Consider the following 17012-nt stretch of genomic DNA (forward strand, 5'->3'; position numbering starts at 1 on the left):
TAAAAAGAAAATAGATTTATATGGGAAATAAGACATTAGACTTTGGTTAGATTGTTGTTTTTTTTTACCCAGTTTGACTAGTAAATGAAGGCATGTGCATTTTTGGTTGAAATGAACTGAACTTATTGTGCCAAAAATTATATTAAAATATCACAATACAAAGTTATCAGGTATCACATCTTTTCTCATACCATGCAGCCCTATTGCAAAACACAAACATATAAAACCATTGCAAATCCATGGAAAAATTGTACATTTATAAAGGATTGTAATGAAGGCCAAATGACTAAACAATCATTTTGCACCTTTTCTGAAATTGATTATTATACACCTTTTGCCTCTGACCGAACCAAGCAGACACACATGGCATGAGCACGCGTCCCTGTCCTCCTCTGTCCTCCCTCCCCCTCTCCCTCTTTTCCTGCATGAGCCATCTCAATGCCAGCTGGACACAAAACAAGGACACATCAGGCCATTTCAATAAACACTGACAAGGACCTGGTGAATGCCCTTCCCACATTTTCGATTTTGTGTTTAAAGGTTAATAATTCACAGCTGTCTAAATATGCCAGCTCCTCGCCATTACTTCTGCTCTGTTAAGAATTGTGCTGTTAGATGCGCCAAGAGTGTTACATAATACTTAAACTGCTTTGGACTGGAAATGCTTCTCCCGTGTAGATCATATTAAAGGGCCTGGACCATTTTTCCCGTGTATTTGAGCAACATTTATCTTTTCTCAGTACAGATATATTGTATAAGCAGCTTTTATATGTGGAGTTCAAAATAAGTTCACGCCATACTGTTTGCTTCTAATTAACCAGGAAGTACGTGGTTAGCATCGTAGTTGATAGCTTGGCCATGATGACAAATCTCCGCTCTGACCTCTGAAAGTTGAAGGGGGGAGAAAAAAAAAAGCTTATTAACTCATCCCTGTGAATAATTAAGATCCTTTGTATGCATAAGGTAAGTGAGGAAAAACTTTGGACCACAGCAACCCATTTAAACTGAACTAGTGCCATTTTTCACATTTTCAGTCAGATACAGCGCCTTTAAGCTTGTAAAACTGATTTATTAGTTAATCTCACATTCATAACATTCAAAATGATTCTTAAAATTTGCATAATCCAGATATATAACTTTACATATTAACAAAAATAAGACATTCAGTACAATGAGGACGGAGATGTTAAAAATATTACTGGCAAAGCTGTATAATACTTTTTCACATTTTGTATATTACTGTAGTGGAAGGCACCATTATAATAACACAACATGGGCATATTTCTCATGCACAATCCCATGAGATAAGCAGCGTACAGCATCACAGTTGAGTGGTAAACAAACACACAATTACCTGATAAATTACTTAGATCGTAAAAAGTATATGGGCGGTTATTGCTGGGTTTATTGCTGTATAAAAGTGAACTATGTGCATTCACACACTGGTATATTGAGGATCAAGCAGCAGAGGCTGAATAACACTTTGCATTCAGTTTGCATAATTACACTGTATATAGTCAAAACTAAATTTGTTAATGTCAGTCTCTCTCTGCTGTACAATCATTTCACGTTCAAAAGTTGACCTACAAAATTGGTTTCATTGAAATTCCAGGAGAAAGCTTAACAGGTCACTAATCCATATTTATACATGACATATTACACTTGTGCAAAATGACCTATTAACAGCCTTCTGTTAGATATACACACTGAATGTTATATTAGAATCATGCAAGACAAAAGAGACGCCTTGAAGTGAATCTGCAATTAAAGAGAAAAAAAATTATGGATATACAATATCATCAAGGCCTTTTAAAAGGTGCACTATGCAACTTTTCTAGTGATGGGTCCGCCACCTGCTTGTCTCTATGGCAATATAAAATGTTTTGCCTGGAATGTTCCACAATAGGGCTTTAAAGTTAAAGGTCAAGTTATTGGTCAGATTTGTGGAGTGGCAGACATAGTAAACATGCATGCTTTTCCCATGCATTTTAAAAAGGAAAAGCATCACAAATTAAATAAAACCTATAAGCAGGTGGCAGGTGCCCCAACAGAAATGACCGGTATAATCACCATATGCATTTAAAAATATATATATCTTTTATTATGCTTCTTATCTTTACCAAAAACAGATTTCATGCTTTGACAGCTCTACTAAATAACCAAAGGCCTCATTCTCAATAACTTTTGAAAAATATAACTGCATTTTATACACAGACTATATGCAATCTATACCGTTTGTGTCTCCACTACTCACTTGTCCTACAGGAACCCCCACCACTTGTGCACCAGCAGGTCATCTCCGTAGCCTGTGTAGAGCAGTCGATTACCGCATTCCTCCCAGCGGCAAACCTCTCCTTTATCCAACACTACGAACTTCCACTCCACATGGCTCTCTGCAGGTAGGCCAACCACGCAGCTCCAGTATCCATCCTTAGTTTTCTCTAGGGGGACCACGCTCTTCCAAGCCCCTAGTTCTTGCTGGTCTCCAGTCACTGCCACTGTCTGATAGGGTGATAGAGGAAGGTAGTGCACACGGAAGGTGACATTGACATTCTGTGGCATGGGTTGGACCGCTAAAACCTTTTTGGCATTTTCTGCCCCATCCTCTGTAGTTGATGTTTGAGCTGATGATTTGCTTTCAACCAATTCCACTCCCTCCTTGGAAGAGCTTGCGTCTCTAGAACTAGTCAGATTCATCCATGGAAGCACTTGATAGCTACCATCAATAATCCATTCATTATGATCCATAGTAGCTTCCATAATACTGATTTCCGTTTTTTCTGAGTCGAGTTTCTCTCCTTCTTCCTTGCTGGCAGCACATGCTTGTTCTTTCTTCACCTCCACGTTTTTAGCAACTTCTTTTGTCATGTCATCACTAAAACTCTTCACAACTTGCATCATGATCGCTTCCATCTCTTTCTGATAACTATCTTCAATTTCACTTCCAAACGAATCCTCATTGATCACTAACGATTCATTACTTATATCTTCAGGTTCAGACAGCAGGATAGGACTTGAGGTTAGATCTCCAATTACCATGGTAGCCACATCTTCCTTGGTAACCGTGGCGACTCCATCACTTGTAAAAAGATTATGTGAAACCTTTTCTTCAGCATGAAACACAGTGCAAGTTGTACCTTGGGATGACAGCATGGGTTCAAATTCAACAATTTGACCAATTTCTTTGCTACCCTCTTCCATCTCAGGGCTAACTGCCATGCTAGATATCCCACTTTCCAAACTAGGCGATGACACGGCATCATCTTTCAGCTTGATTTGCTCTGTTGGCTTAATAGCACTGGCTTGAGAAAAATCTAGGGCAGCAGTCAAATCAGAGTTCTTGCTAGCATCTTGACTGGTTGTTTCTTCGATTAGCGCATTAGCCACTATGCCAACAGTAGCTTCTTCATTAGCCGGAGTCATTTTGTCTTCCAAGTGATCTTGACATGTAGAAAATTCTGTAGATTTTGACCTGATATGAGAGGTTTCGCTATCAACGTCCTCATCATCGGACATTTCAACAGCTGAAGTGCTGCCCTCCAAAGTCCTGCATATTATAACCACTTTACAGCCATTCTTTTCAGTCAAATTCGAAACCTGATTATTAGGGTCTGTAGGAATTCTCAAATCTTTCTGGTCACTATGTACTAAGATTTCCTTTTCAATAACTGGTGTAATCCCTGGCTGATTTTCCTCCTTTGCTGGCAATACGTTTTCAACCTCACAAACACTCTTGGATAGTTCACTGTTGATGTCTGCGACCATTTTTGGAACCTTCTGCTGAATTTTTTCTAAGTTTTCAACAGTTTCCATTTTGATCTCTGTCAGAACCTCACCTTCCACATTTGTAAGATCGTTTACTTCTACAGAAGCAACTGTATTTACTTTTTCCACTTGCATTTGAGTTGCCATGTTGGAACAATCAACCTCTCCATTATTATCTCGTTCAACAGCTTTTGCCTTTGGCTCTTTGGCTAAATTGTCACGATCAATAATTTTATTGTCTGGCAGTGGTTGCACACCTAATTGTTCTAAAGATACATTCTCTTCTATTTTAACAGAATTAACTTCTATGACAGCTTGTTGGATCACATTTGTTTCTCCAAGAGGTTTTGAGACTTCATTTTCTACACTTTCAAGAGTTTGCTGGTCTACTCTTTCTTCTTCAACGTGTCTAATCTCTTGGAGCGCTGTCTTAACTGTTGGCATATCGTTATTATCATGATATATTTGTGAAAAACTGTCAGAAGCGTTGCTAGTTACAATATCTTTTTTGCTCAACTCTAAGCTACATACTGTGTTCACCACTTCTTCTGTTATTTGAGCAGCCATATTTGAACAGAACACAACTTCTTTACTTTCTTCCTTGAACACTTTATATGAATCTTTCTCAGGTGCATTACTGGCCACGTTTTCATTATTAATACTAACACTGTGTTGAGCCTTTTGAACTTGAGAAGGTTGTTCCAGTGATTTTTCTTCCAATTGTGCAGGTCTATGTTCTAAAGACGTCTGCCTGACTTCCTTAATGGCATCAGCCACTATTTGCTCCACAATGCATTCAACCTTATTGCTAATCATTGCAGTTGATATTTCATTTGTATCAGTACTTGCACTCTGGCCAGCTGGTTTACTTTCATTGTTCAATCCAGAATCCATAATTGTAGTTTCAGTATCCAAAATTTCAGTCAACCCATGCCCTTTCAGATCAATAGATGGTTCAGTTGTGTCCGTTACACTTTGGATTTCTGTTTTGACATCAGCAGGGAGACCGGACAAACTCGTTTCTTTATCGAATACCTCCGTTAACTGATTTGGAGAAGGTTGAGACTGTACTAAACATTCTACCTCGTTGGAATTAACACTTGAACTTTGAACTTCTCTTTGATCAACATCGGTTTCTTTGCAAATGGGTTGAATCTGCTGCTCTCCGGTCGTATCTTTTTGGTCACTTAAAATGTCAGTGTAAGGTTGATTTCCATCCAGAACTCGGGGCGCAATTTCTCGATGCTGCTGATCTTGCAAACTTTTATTTTCTGACAAAATCACAGTTTCAGTTTCAACCATTTTAGACGTTTCCTGATTGACTAAACTTGAATCTTCTTTTACGCTGACATCAAGGGACTGGGGAATGGTGTCAACTAATGACGCATCTATTCTTTCACTTGGAACTGTATCTGGAAACTCTTTCTTGTTGTCTTTTTGGCTGGTGCTAAAATCCTTATCAATTTGGACTTCAGAGTGGCTGTTGCCTTCAAGAGCAATCATCTGATCAATTTGTGCATTTGATATTGGAGACAATGATGTATCACTCTGTTGACCGTTTAGAGCGAAATTTGTGCTATTTGAAGGTTTTACAATGACATCATCTCGAGTCTGATCAAACTTAGACGGTTCACCCTTTTGGCTAGGAGCAAGTAACAGTCCCTCCTTTACCTCAACTGGTGAAGGTGTAGAAATACCTTCATCATCACAACATTTGTCTGCTTGTCTCTCATTATTCATACCTCTGGATTGATCGTTTGTACCATTTGCCTGGTCAACAATGTTATCTTTATCTTCTTTGTAAAGAGCTGAAGAAATTTGTTCCGTCATCAAAACAGGAGCATTCTCAAGCGCAGATTCCAGATGCTTAGAGTTGGTTTCCTTTGTGTTTTCTTTGCTGTCATTAACACTCAAATTGGGGGTTGGGTAGGAACACGTTTGGCTGTTAAAAGTGAACAGAACAGTCTCCTCTTGTCTGAATTCCTCCTCAGACACGTCTTCGTTAGTCGTGGTGATGTCTTCGCTGGAGTCGGCTTCAGGCATCTAAAAATAAAAGAAAAAAAGAGTGGATTTGTTACATAATTGGGTCATTGTGGCGATTCATTGTTGTGGAACTGGAGGTTATTGAAGTACAATACTGTATAGTGTATTTTTGTCTGTTACCTCTGTCCCTACAAAAAGCCTCTAGAAGACCTTTGACCCACAGTAAACGCATCCCTGTGACCAAATAATGAGTGCCTTATGATGAGCGTGATGAGCTTCAAAGAGCTTTTATTTATTGTGGCTAATGTTAAACTGAATTTCTATTGGGATAAATTTAGGATCTTTCTAGTTGAAGAATTGGAATAAAATTTTGAATTACAGTATTATAATGATTATTTTCTTGTTTCTCACACATGCAGATGTAAACAAAATAAAGACATACAAATTTTCTCCATACAAATAATTCCATAAAATATTTTGATTCTGTATTGCATAAAAAATGTGTGACAAACAATGAAGGGTATCATTAACAATTTAATCCATTTTGATGATGTGTTTTTCATTTTATCCCCAGGTCAAATGTTAAAGGTGGAATTATTTTTATATCATTTTGTCAGACTCTTCAGAGAAAACAAACAGGTATATTTTTGAAAGATGAGTACTTACCTTCTCTTCCTCACAGCCAAGATCATTCAGCTGCGTTTCCCTCGTTCCATGGACCTCCTGTGTCGCATCCTCTGCTGACTTATGCGTGTTGCCTTTCTCCAATTTCTGCACAGCCTCTTCAGCATAGCTTTGCGTTCTGTGAGAATTCCACTCCCAGAAGAATGTGTGTTGTGCTTTCTCGATTGCAGTGTCTCTGCCTGGTTCCTTGTGTTTGTAAGATTTTCGCTCTGAGGCAGTCCTGCGCTGTCTCACTTGTGACAAATAACCATGCTCCTTGACATCATCCGGGGAGCTCTCATCACTAGCATCTAAAGACAGGGAAAGAAAAGGTCCAGATGTTCTTCTAAGAATGTGCATTAAAAATACTGACCAATTTTAAAAGGAGGTTGAACTAATTTGACCAGACATGAACTCAAATATCTCCAGATAGCCTTTAAGCATTAAGCAAGTTTGTGTACAGAACAAGCAACTGCCATTGATTTTTCTTATAAATGACAGCACACATAAACATGACCCATTTATTTTTCTTTAAGTTCACTATATATAAAAGTTCACTATATATAAAATCACCAAATATCAACTCAATGTTCAATAAAAGAACCATTTGGGCTAAACATTTATCATGTTTACCTTTTCTTTGCTCTTTTTGGGAAGTTGTTATATTTTATTGTGGTAAGATAGGATTTGTGCTGTAGAATAAGTATCGTCTATGGATCATTATAGATACTAGGGCTAAACAATATTGGAAAATTTCACAAAAATAAGAACTGCAGTACACATATTATGATGATTGTACTGTATTTTTTTTTTAATATTTTCAGTTATAATAAAAGAAAAAAATAAATGTTTTAATTTAACACGAAACTGTCAAAAAAAAACTTGAGACAAAACGAGGCTTAATTCAAGGCTAATCTTGGATTTAATAAGGAAAAGGAATTTTTAAAAATCAGCTTTATTTAATATATTCTTTTAAAACAGTACGATCGGGAACCTTGATGTTATTGCAATATATTGAGCATGTTGCAATATTGATTATTGTGTCACTCAATATTGCAATATCAATACGTTTCGCAATTTATTGTGCAGCCCCAATCGATCCGAACTCATTAAATCAGTGTTTCTCATTTGTTTGTAGCACTTTTAGATAAGGGTTTTATCTGGGTTATTTTGTCAGAAGCACAAAGTACTTTCAATATTATGGCTTTTTGTACAAAATTGATTCAGCAGTTTTGAACTCTCTTTACAACACAGCTTTATGGGAAAAGTCTCTTTGTGTGCTAATCAAGTCAACACTGAGACGTTATCAATGATGTCAGCAAATAACAGTTGCTGCTGTTTGCATTCTGCCAAAAAAACAAAAAAAAACCAAACAAAAACAGGTATACCAGGAAGTCTCAAACTTTGACCTACTTCTGCATTGCCCCCGAGTAATCTTTTGCCTACAATGGGATGTCTCTATAATGATGACAATGTGCATCCAGTTCAAGTAGCTGTGCATCAGGTTCAGTAGCTTTAACAATATTCACTGCAGGGGAGAGACTACCTTATTCTAATATGGGGCACTTGATCCTTATAACTTTACTTTCTTTGCAAGTTGACTCCAACCTACTTCCAAGCATCTATTGTTAGAGAATTGTAACTAAATAGTTTTCTGATTGTTCATGTTCTTAACACAAACAAATTAGTTTGGCTGTAGAAGTGAGGTATTATATAATAGCATCAATGGCCAAGTAATTTTTGAAGGTTACAATAAACTGCCTATGATCTCACTAAGAGTTTAACAGTAAAAAAAACATAACTACAGAGGAAAGGGTCTGGAGAGTAGAATAAGAAAGAAAACTCAATTTGGCCAAAAAATCCTATCCTATAGATTAATTTCACAAAATTCAGTGCACTTTTGGTCATTAAAATGACTAAATCAAGCCTGCTATTGAATACCTTATTGAGGGGCTTAAAGGCGTTGCACGTTTTGCACTGTAAATATACAACAGGAGGCTTGATTTTTGACATGTTTCTAGTTAGTCCTTGAGGAGCACTTGAATTTTTACTTGTAGGACTCATTGTTGCACTCCCATCTCTAGTCTCACTTTACAGATGGTTGGTCATATTGAATAGGAACTTGCCCTAGTGCCTTATTTAATTTTATTGACAAAAACAAAACATCAATTTGTCACAGCATATTCAATTTAAAAATCTAATTAGACAGTTCTTATATGGTCTATGTAAACACTGCAGCTTTTATCATGGAACATCTGACAGAGACTTTTAGCCCAGTAATGGCAAACTAATTTATGGGAAGCACCTTGTCAACACAACATATATCCCAACTGCAAATGTTTATACGTTGTGTACATGAATACCTAGCAACATTTGATAGGTTCAGCCTCATTGCTATCTGTTTACAGGCCAGGTTTCAAATGTTGACTGTAGCCTTTGCCTGTACTGTAGGAGGGAGAAATGGAGGAGTGCCATGTTGTGATATTTTTATCCCAAAGAGTGACAGTAACACTGGAACTGGGAAGCTGCTGCAAATAGCATTTACTACAGCTAGGCCTAAATCATTTTTTTTTTAAAAAGTCATCACACACGGAATGCAGTTTAATTGAGCATTTGTTCTTTTGCATTATTCTGCATTATTATACGTAAACAGCATTTTTGTGACACAGTTTGAAGACCTGGTAATACAGCTCTGACACAGCTAGATTTGAAGGCATTTCTTAATTGCCTTAAGGCTACTACAATAATCTTAACCAATCAAATCAATTAGTCTGTTCCTGCTTCTTGAGTTGAATAGGCTATACAATAGGTTATATAATAGGTTAATCAAGATCTATTTTGCCTGAGCCTGGCACATCTACCATTTAGATTTTTTTAATTAATGGTGTATTACTTTAATTTTATGCAGATTATGTAGTGATTTATGCAGCTTATTTATTTATTATGATTTTTTTTTATTATGACTTTTATTTTTATTTATTTTTTTTATTAGGAGGTAATTATTTATTAGGATATTTTTTATTAGGATTATTTATTCATTCATTCATTCACTCTTTTTATGTTGACCTTCATGTGTTGTTTAGGGTTTTTTTTTTTTTTGTTGTTGTTTTTTTTTGCATGCAGCTGTTTTGATTTGGCATCTTGATTTTCCAGCTTGACTCTTCCAACCCACATCAGCTCACACATTATACATGCCTTTTTAAATAATTGAGTCGCCTAATTAATCAGAACTGCCCTACAGGTCCAACAGCTGCATGACAAACTAAAACCTTTTTTTTTTTTTTACCTGTTGACCCCCTCCGTATTCCCTCCACGCGCGGCTCTTCCTTCTCCCCCAGGCCCACCGCTGCGTCTCCATACCCCGCGTTGGTGTCACGACGGTCGGCCTCGCTTGCTCTCCTCCTCCGCCGCTTCTCTCTCATGTTCTTGAAGATTACGAAACCAGCCACCACGCATCCAATCCCCACCAGCGTCAGCAGCACCGCGGGTCCATGGCGCGCAATCATGCAAAACAACGACGCCAAATCTATCCTCCTCTCCATGGCCACGGTCTTTTTCAGCGGCATGTCGAGTCCAGTGGTGCCCGGAGAATGTGCGTGGAAGCTCGGTGAGGATGTGGGAGGGAGACGCCGCTGCTCTGGACTCCCACACGAACAAAGTGGTCTGCTTTGAGGAGAGTAGTGACCTCTTGTTGCTGCGCAGAGCTGCTGCTGCAAACTAGCGCAGGTGCGTGGAGCTGATTGGCTTACAGATAGTCACGTGGACAGTGTGCTCATTCATAAAAAATAGAAATGCAATGTTTGTGAAAATTAAATCCCTGTCTGAGACTAAATATCTAGTCTGTTCATCTAGAGTAGGCTTCAATTTTAAAAGATTTTTGCCAATAGTTTCGGGTAATTAGTGGTCTGGGAGAGTTTGGGTGTGCGTAAATAGGCCTATTTTGGTTTTGGGCTTTGAGATTGTCGTAAATCGCCTAGATGTTATGTTACAGGCTGTAACTTTAAAACATTTTCAATTCAAAGAACGAGCCTACACATTTATCTTTAAAATTCACCACAAAACAGAAAGGGTCAAAATATACACCCTAAAAATTACGAGATGATGAGTTATTTTTTCTACCCCGTTGGTGGGTTAGGGCTGTTGGGTCACTTTTCAGTCATTTTCACAGAGCTGGGTCGTTTTGCTTAACCCAAATGCTGGGTCAGTAGGTTGGGTCATAGTTGGGTCATTTCAAATGACACATAATGACATTTTCCCACCTTTTCCCACCTCTTCTCAAACCCAACGAAATGGGTTACATACAGACTCTTCAACTGTCCACAGCAGCCATTACCCACCTCATCTGCTGCTCCAGATAAATAAAATAAATAGCATTGTGGTGGCCATTATAAGCATTAAGTTTTGGGTAGAATTAACCCTGCAGAGTAATTAAGTATAACCCAGATTGGGTTAAAATAATAACCCCGACTGCTGAGTTGTGTTGGTTCAATAGTGACACAACACTGGGTTATTTATACAATTTGGGTAATTTCTAACCCAACATTTTTAGTGTGTAGACCTATAGGCTAATAAACTCCCATCTAGGCTATCAGATAATCAAATTATAATATATTTAAGTGTTATCGCAAAAGTTACTAATTGAATTGTGTTAATTTTGGTGTGTGTTGTAGAGGCACAGTAAATGCAACTAGTGGTCAATGTTTAGCTACCGCGTTGCTACAAAAGCAGTTAGGTACAAAAGCAATTACATTTGATTATGTTCAAAGTATTACTAGGCCAAACCTATGTTAATTTATTGGCTCAGTCTGGTGAATGAAGCAAGTTGCACGGCTCCCATGTCTGACTATCAATAGTAGATTTATTCAAAAAATATAGTAGGTCTATACAATTATGATTATATAATATGTTGCACTGTACAAAATCCTCCAAAACCACATAAATTCCAGTCCAGTCTCCTCAGGGTGCATCCTCTGTCCTGCTGTTGTTGTCTTATATCCCTCTGTGTCTGTCCTCCTGAGCCTGGCATCCTGCAGCCACCTGATGGGCAGCTCTTTCTGTCACACTGTGTCCCATGGGTCGGGGGTGTCCTAGATGTAGAGCATGTAGCAGTGCAGGTCTTCAGGCTGTAGTCCCTCAGGCAGAGAAGGCTCCTGTGTCCACTGCTGCAGCATGTGAGAGAAGGGTCCAGGCTCCTGCTGCTTCTTCTCTGTCCTGCTTTGGACCCTCAGCACCCTGTCCCTCCTCTGAGCGGAAGCCCTGAGTGTCCAGTCTAAGGACAAAAGGCTGTCCCTCTGTGTGCTGTAGAGACAAGGGCAGAGGGACACATGTGTCCCCCTGCAGCCTGGTGTCCTCCATCAGCTGCACTGTGGGACAGCTCCTGGAACAGATGGTTCCTCTGATGGATCAAGCAAAAGACTGGACCAGTACACATCCTTGGACAGGTCCCAGTTAGAGGGGGTCCAAAAGAGCACAGCATTTTCAGTGACATGTCTAAGGTCAGTGATGTGTTTGTTCACTCTGTCTTCTGGCTTTAGTCTGACTGCAGTGGGACAGGCCTAGCACAGATGTTTCCTGTACTTATCACACATGTCCACTGAGAGGAGCTGTTTCTCTGCTAGATTGAAGACGTTTCTGTTTAACTCAGGGACAATGGTTAATGATAGACAAAGAAGAATTTGTTTAGCAAATCTTCAGAGTTATCAAATGTTACTAATGTCAAGAAGTGACTATTATGTAAATTATATCTATATTTAGGAATAAGGGCACAGTCATGTTTCATTTATCAGGCAATTAAGTTTGTTTCTTTATTTGACAGAAACCTGTGTGTACATTTGATATAAAATGCAAATTGTGAATAAGGAAAAACAAACTATTTTCTTAAAATTCCCATTTGTACACAATATAATAGCCCCATGTGTAATAGCAGCAATATAAATGTAGCCTTAGTCCCCAAATGCTTTTACAGTGCTCCTCTGAGAGTAATGCAATAAATAACAGCTATGAAAAATAATAAAAATACAAATAATTGTATTACATTAAAATGTTATAATTCATAAAAATGCATTGTATTTAGAATGACCTCCATTCAGGGAGCATACACCTTATCACAAAAGGGATGCAATCCTGGAGAAGGCATCAGGCAGTAGGGGGCGTTAGCTTCCTCTACTGTCTGGCAAAACCAAGTAAAGCAGCCTACAAGACATGTCACTACACTGTCACCTAACACAAATTCTATGTTTAAAACTGAAGACAGGATTAACCTTTACCAAGGAATGTGTTGTATACAGCACCTTTTAAGACCTCTAGATGTGCATTACATTATATTAGTTATTCTGAATGAATAATGTAATAATGTACTGTAACCACAGCTGCCCTGAGGCAGACTGACGTAAGCTAAGTCCGTTCACTACCAATGACTTGCTCACACACCACATGCACACAAGGCAAGTCTATTCTGACACAATGACAGTATGCACTAAAGCCACTGCCGCCCCATCAAAAACATAAATGTCTTGTTGAGTTCTTCGTAAGAAAATGTAATTAATTGTCCCATAAAATCCAAACACACAAGATCACATTTTCATCACAATGCAAGAATGACTTCTCCGTCAATCACTGGGCATGATAATTACAGGCAAAACAGAGGCAAATCAGTTTATGTTTAAACCGTACTGCTGAGGTAAATTCATCACATTGTCCTCTTTCAACCTTGCGCACAACCACCAAACACATTTGTCTGCTCTCATTTACACTCTCAGACCTCTAATGTCCGCCCCACTTTCAAATGAAGGTGGCTGCCTCTGCTCGGTCCCATTTGCCTCACAAATCACCGAAAGCATCGCATGCGCAGGTTCCGTAGATGGTTCCATAAAGCTATCATTTCTCTTGGGTTTCTCCTGTGCACCAGCAAAACTGACTTATATGCACATGGGTTGCCCCTTTGCGTATTGGGCAGATCGAAAGTCAAAAAACCTGGATGGTGGCTTGGAACTACTCCAAGTTTGCTCAAGCACATGCCGAGGTATACATCGTCTATGGGGAAGAGGGACACTTTGTCAGAAACCTCTTTTAACCGTAATGCCAGCGACCCAGAGTACACCACCCCACCTCCACCTGCATAGGATGGGTATGACCCTTGGTAGAAACTTTCAGGTATAAAGTACTTCGTAGATGGGTCCCGATTTGGTCTTGCATTGTTTATGACTTCTCCAATGAACAAGTCCAGTCCTTTGTCTGTTTCATTGGTGTAGGCTTGCCATAAACTGTGCTCCTCCCATTGTTTGTTAAGGTAATCCACAAGAGCGTCAGTTCGTACAAAGACATCATCATCACCTTTGAATACAAAAACTGCTTTCGGGCAGTACTGTTGAAACCAACGCCAGAAAAGCACATCCTTCAGAGTAAGGTTGAAGAATGTATCATTGAAATCCCATTGTAGGATATCTCCATACGTCTTGCTTTCTTTCTCCAGAAGATCATGAATCTTTGAGTTGGGTTTATACTCTTGCTTTCCGAGTAAGAAAACAGTTCGGACCAACCCTCCTCTTATATTATACTCACCGCTGACATGACCGCTGCGACCCCATGTTTCACGAATAGCTTGCCGGTTTTCCAAGTTGCCAGACTGTGATTTGATTGCCATGAGAAGCAAAGGTGTATCTAAAGTTTCATTGCTAGAACATAAACCTGGTTGATTGATAATGTATGGATACTCTCTGCAATGCATGGATGACACAAAAGCTCTCATTTGGTCAGACATGCTCTTGACTTTATTGGACGTAGTGTGCAATCCAACTTCGGGCATACAATCGGACATGCACCAAACCAACCTTGTTTTGGTTAGTTGGGTTGCTATGCTTGTGTTGCCTCTAAGTAATGGATTGTAGAGGCGATCACAGCCGTGTTGTAAGTGGTTCCATAAGGCTGTATCAATCTGTCGCAGGTTCCAGAAGGGGTTGAGTGGGTGAGGGGCCATTTTAGCAGAGCTAGAGGAGCTCCCAGGTGCTATGAAGTGGACAGGGGTTTTGGGAGGTGTGTAGGATATGGTGACAAAAATGGTAACCAAGATGTACACAAGGAGGTGACCGGTCATCATGAAAGGGAGCAGGCACATGCAGAGCAGCCTCCCATTGCATTTGCAGAATTTCCCCATTTTTCTGTGGAGGATAAAATGGAAGTTAATGTAAAGACAATGGAATTTTAAAGAAGACATATTATGCTTTTTAAAACTTAAGACTTGATAAAAATGAATTGTTCCCATCATAGTGGCACTTCACTTCACCTCACTTCAAATCACAACAACAGTTGCTTCTTAGGGTTTTAAAAGATCATTGATTTAATTAAAAGAAAGTTAGAAACATGTATATTCACCAGCATTTATGTACTTATTGTTCGAAAAATGGCAATGTAACATTTTTGAACCAAAATCAAAATTTTATGAAAAAATTGCAAGTAAGTATACAGAGTGGGCAGAGATAAAAGGTAGGAAACCGAAATGCCCAGAGCCTTGAATGCATAGTGAAAGAAAAATTTAAATCTGTCAACTGGACAAAAAGTTGTAGGAGTGAAGACGTTTCGCTGCTCATCGCAGCCGCTTCTTCAGTTCTGGTCAGATTATCGGTGGACACTACCTCATATCTATCTGAAGGGAGGAGCTAACTACAATGAAACTAACACGCCTATTGATTACAGTTTCTGTAGGCTAGGTTTAATGAGCTTTGAATGCAGGACAAAACACAATTAATGAAAAACATGCATGAATCACTCAAAATGCAACTTTGAATTATGAAGGAACATCAAACATCAACATCAAATGTTCCATTTAACTATCACAAATTTAAATACTAGTAGGATGTAAAACTAAAGCAGTCCAGGACTAACAAAACTCTAACCAAAACTAGACTAAACCAAGACTAAACTCACAGCAAAAAAGCTATAAAATCTCCACAGAGACAAGCAGACGGCAAACCCTCTACCGGAAAAGTTGCATAGTGCACCTTAAATGTCCTGCTTGAAACAAAAGCTAAACCATTAAAAAAGGTCTCGTCAACACCAAGGATTAAAACGATCCAAGATCACAACTAAACCAGGCAAGCAAAACTAAACCAGGACTATGTGATGTATAAGGCTAAATCAGGACTGGACAGTGTTATGTTTCACCAAGACAAAGGGACTGAACTTGGTACCAGGACCAAATCAAGGTCAAAAGACTAACAAGGTCTAACTTATAACACCCCAAACCTAGACAGAACCAAACTAAATGCTGATAATACAGATCCGAACTGAAACATCAAATTAATTCTGGGTATCATCAAAAGTATAGCCCACCATATTCTCAGAACCGCTAGGATAAATTATAGACCAGCATTACGACAAAGCAGAGTCAACCCTAGGGAGGTTTTGTCTCCTTGGTGATAGTCCACAGGGGCTTATTATCTCCTCCTGTATCCACTCCACGGCCCTCAGCTTAGCCCTATTCAGGTATATGCAAACAAACCCCCAAAGATACAGTAGCACACATTTACGTAGCCTATGTGTTGCATTAATCAATCTGAATGACTGTTAATGATTGCTGTGAGTATGGTGGTACAGGCTTTTCTCGTAAAAAAAAAACTAGACTGTATCAGGTCAACTGACTGTCAATTATTCAAAACAGGCTGGACATTTTATTAAAGCAACACAACCAAGTTACACGAGCTCCAATAATTTCTTTCAGGAGATATTCTACGTGAAATCTGCACATTAATTTGTTTTATTGTGAAATCTAAGCCAGGGTGCGCTTATTTTGTCCAAGACTTTCATAAGATGTCATTTATCCTATGCGTAAGGAGTCACTCAGTATTAGGTGCAGTTAGTTTTATATTGTCACTCAACAAGTTTTTCCAACGCTATTTAAATTAATGCCATTGCGGGCAAATACATCATTACTCTTCCAGAATAAAAAAGATAAATTATATGTTATATTTATATGCATGATACCTGAGCTCCAGGGTGGTGCTCGGTTTCAGTTCAAACCAATGTGGAGCCTGTAGAAGGTCTTATTCAGTGAAGGAACAACCGAGGCCAAGCTGATTCATGATTAATCACATATTGGGACATGCAGACTTGCTCAGGTCAAGAATGCTGATTGACAGCTCTAATGGCTGCCCCTGATTAAGACTTGCATGATGATGTTTGTTTACTATTTGTTTACTATTTGTTTACTATTTGTAATGCGGAACCAGTTGGACCAGAGTAGAGTGAGTTGGACCCTTTGGTTTAGCTGCACCATGAAACTCTATGTATCATGCAGATCAGGGGTAGAGGTTGGCTGACTGCATCCTGAGCAGCAGAAGTGGAATTTAAACAGCTACAGTCGCATCTAATTTATTAATCAGGGCGATGAACATGAACTTAGATTTTTCCACTGTCACCACCGAGTCAATGAGCTGCTCAGGAGACTGGTTAGAGTCGTAAAGGAGATGCGGTTCTGTCATCCTCTCTTCCAGGAGCAGACAGCTGTCACAGTGCGTAAAGTCAAGTGACGCCATACTGTAAAGGAAGTTAAACTCCACCAGTAAAAAAACAAACTCAGATGTAAACAATTTGGGACCTTTAAACGA

At 38.9% G+C, this 17012-nt stretch overlaps 2 protein-coding genes across 2 annotated transcripts; both read right to left on the reverse strand.

Moving 5' to 3' along the window:
* Positions 1-1050: 1050 nt before the first annotated feature.
* On the reverse strand, positions 1051-10141 carry stbd1 (starch binding domain 1). The gene is made up of 4 exons (XM_055225672.1): positions 9698-10141; positions 6415-6722; positions 2255-5808; positions 1051-1758 (listed from the first exon to the last, which is right to left on the reverse strand). The coding sequence occupies exons 1-3, from the start codon at positions 9975-9977 to the stop codon at positions 2260-2262; spliced, it is 4137 nt and encodes a 1378-aa protein (XP_055081647.1). The 5' UTR covers positions 9978-10141; the 3' UTR covers positions 1051-1758; positions 2255-2259.
* A 3032-nt stretch (positions 10142-13173) lies between these two features.
* On the reverse strand, positions 13174-14563 carry LOC117379221 (N-acetyllactosaminide beta-1,3-N-acetylglucosaminyltransferase 2-like). The gene has a single exon (XM_033975900.2). It carries the CDS (start codon positions 14561-14563, stop codon positions 13238-13240), a length of 1326 nt encoding a protein of 441 aa, XP_033831791.2. The 3' UTR covers positions 13174-13237.
* Between the last annotated feature and the right edge of the window lie 2449 nt (positions 14564-17012).

This window comes from Periophthalmus magnuspinnatus, chromosome 12 (genome assembly GCF_009829125.3).
Source record: "Periophthalmus magnuspinnatus isolate fPerMag1 chromosome 12, fPerMag1.2.pri, whole genome shotgun sequence".
Lineage (NCBI taxonomy): Eukaryota > Metazoa > Chordata > Actinopteri > Gobiiformes > Gobiidae > Periophthalmus > Periophthalmus magnuspinnatus.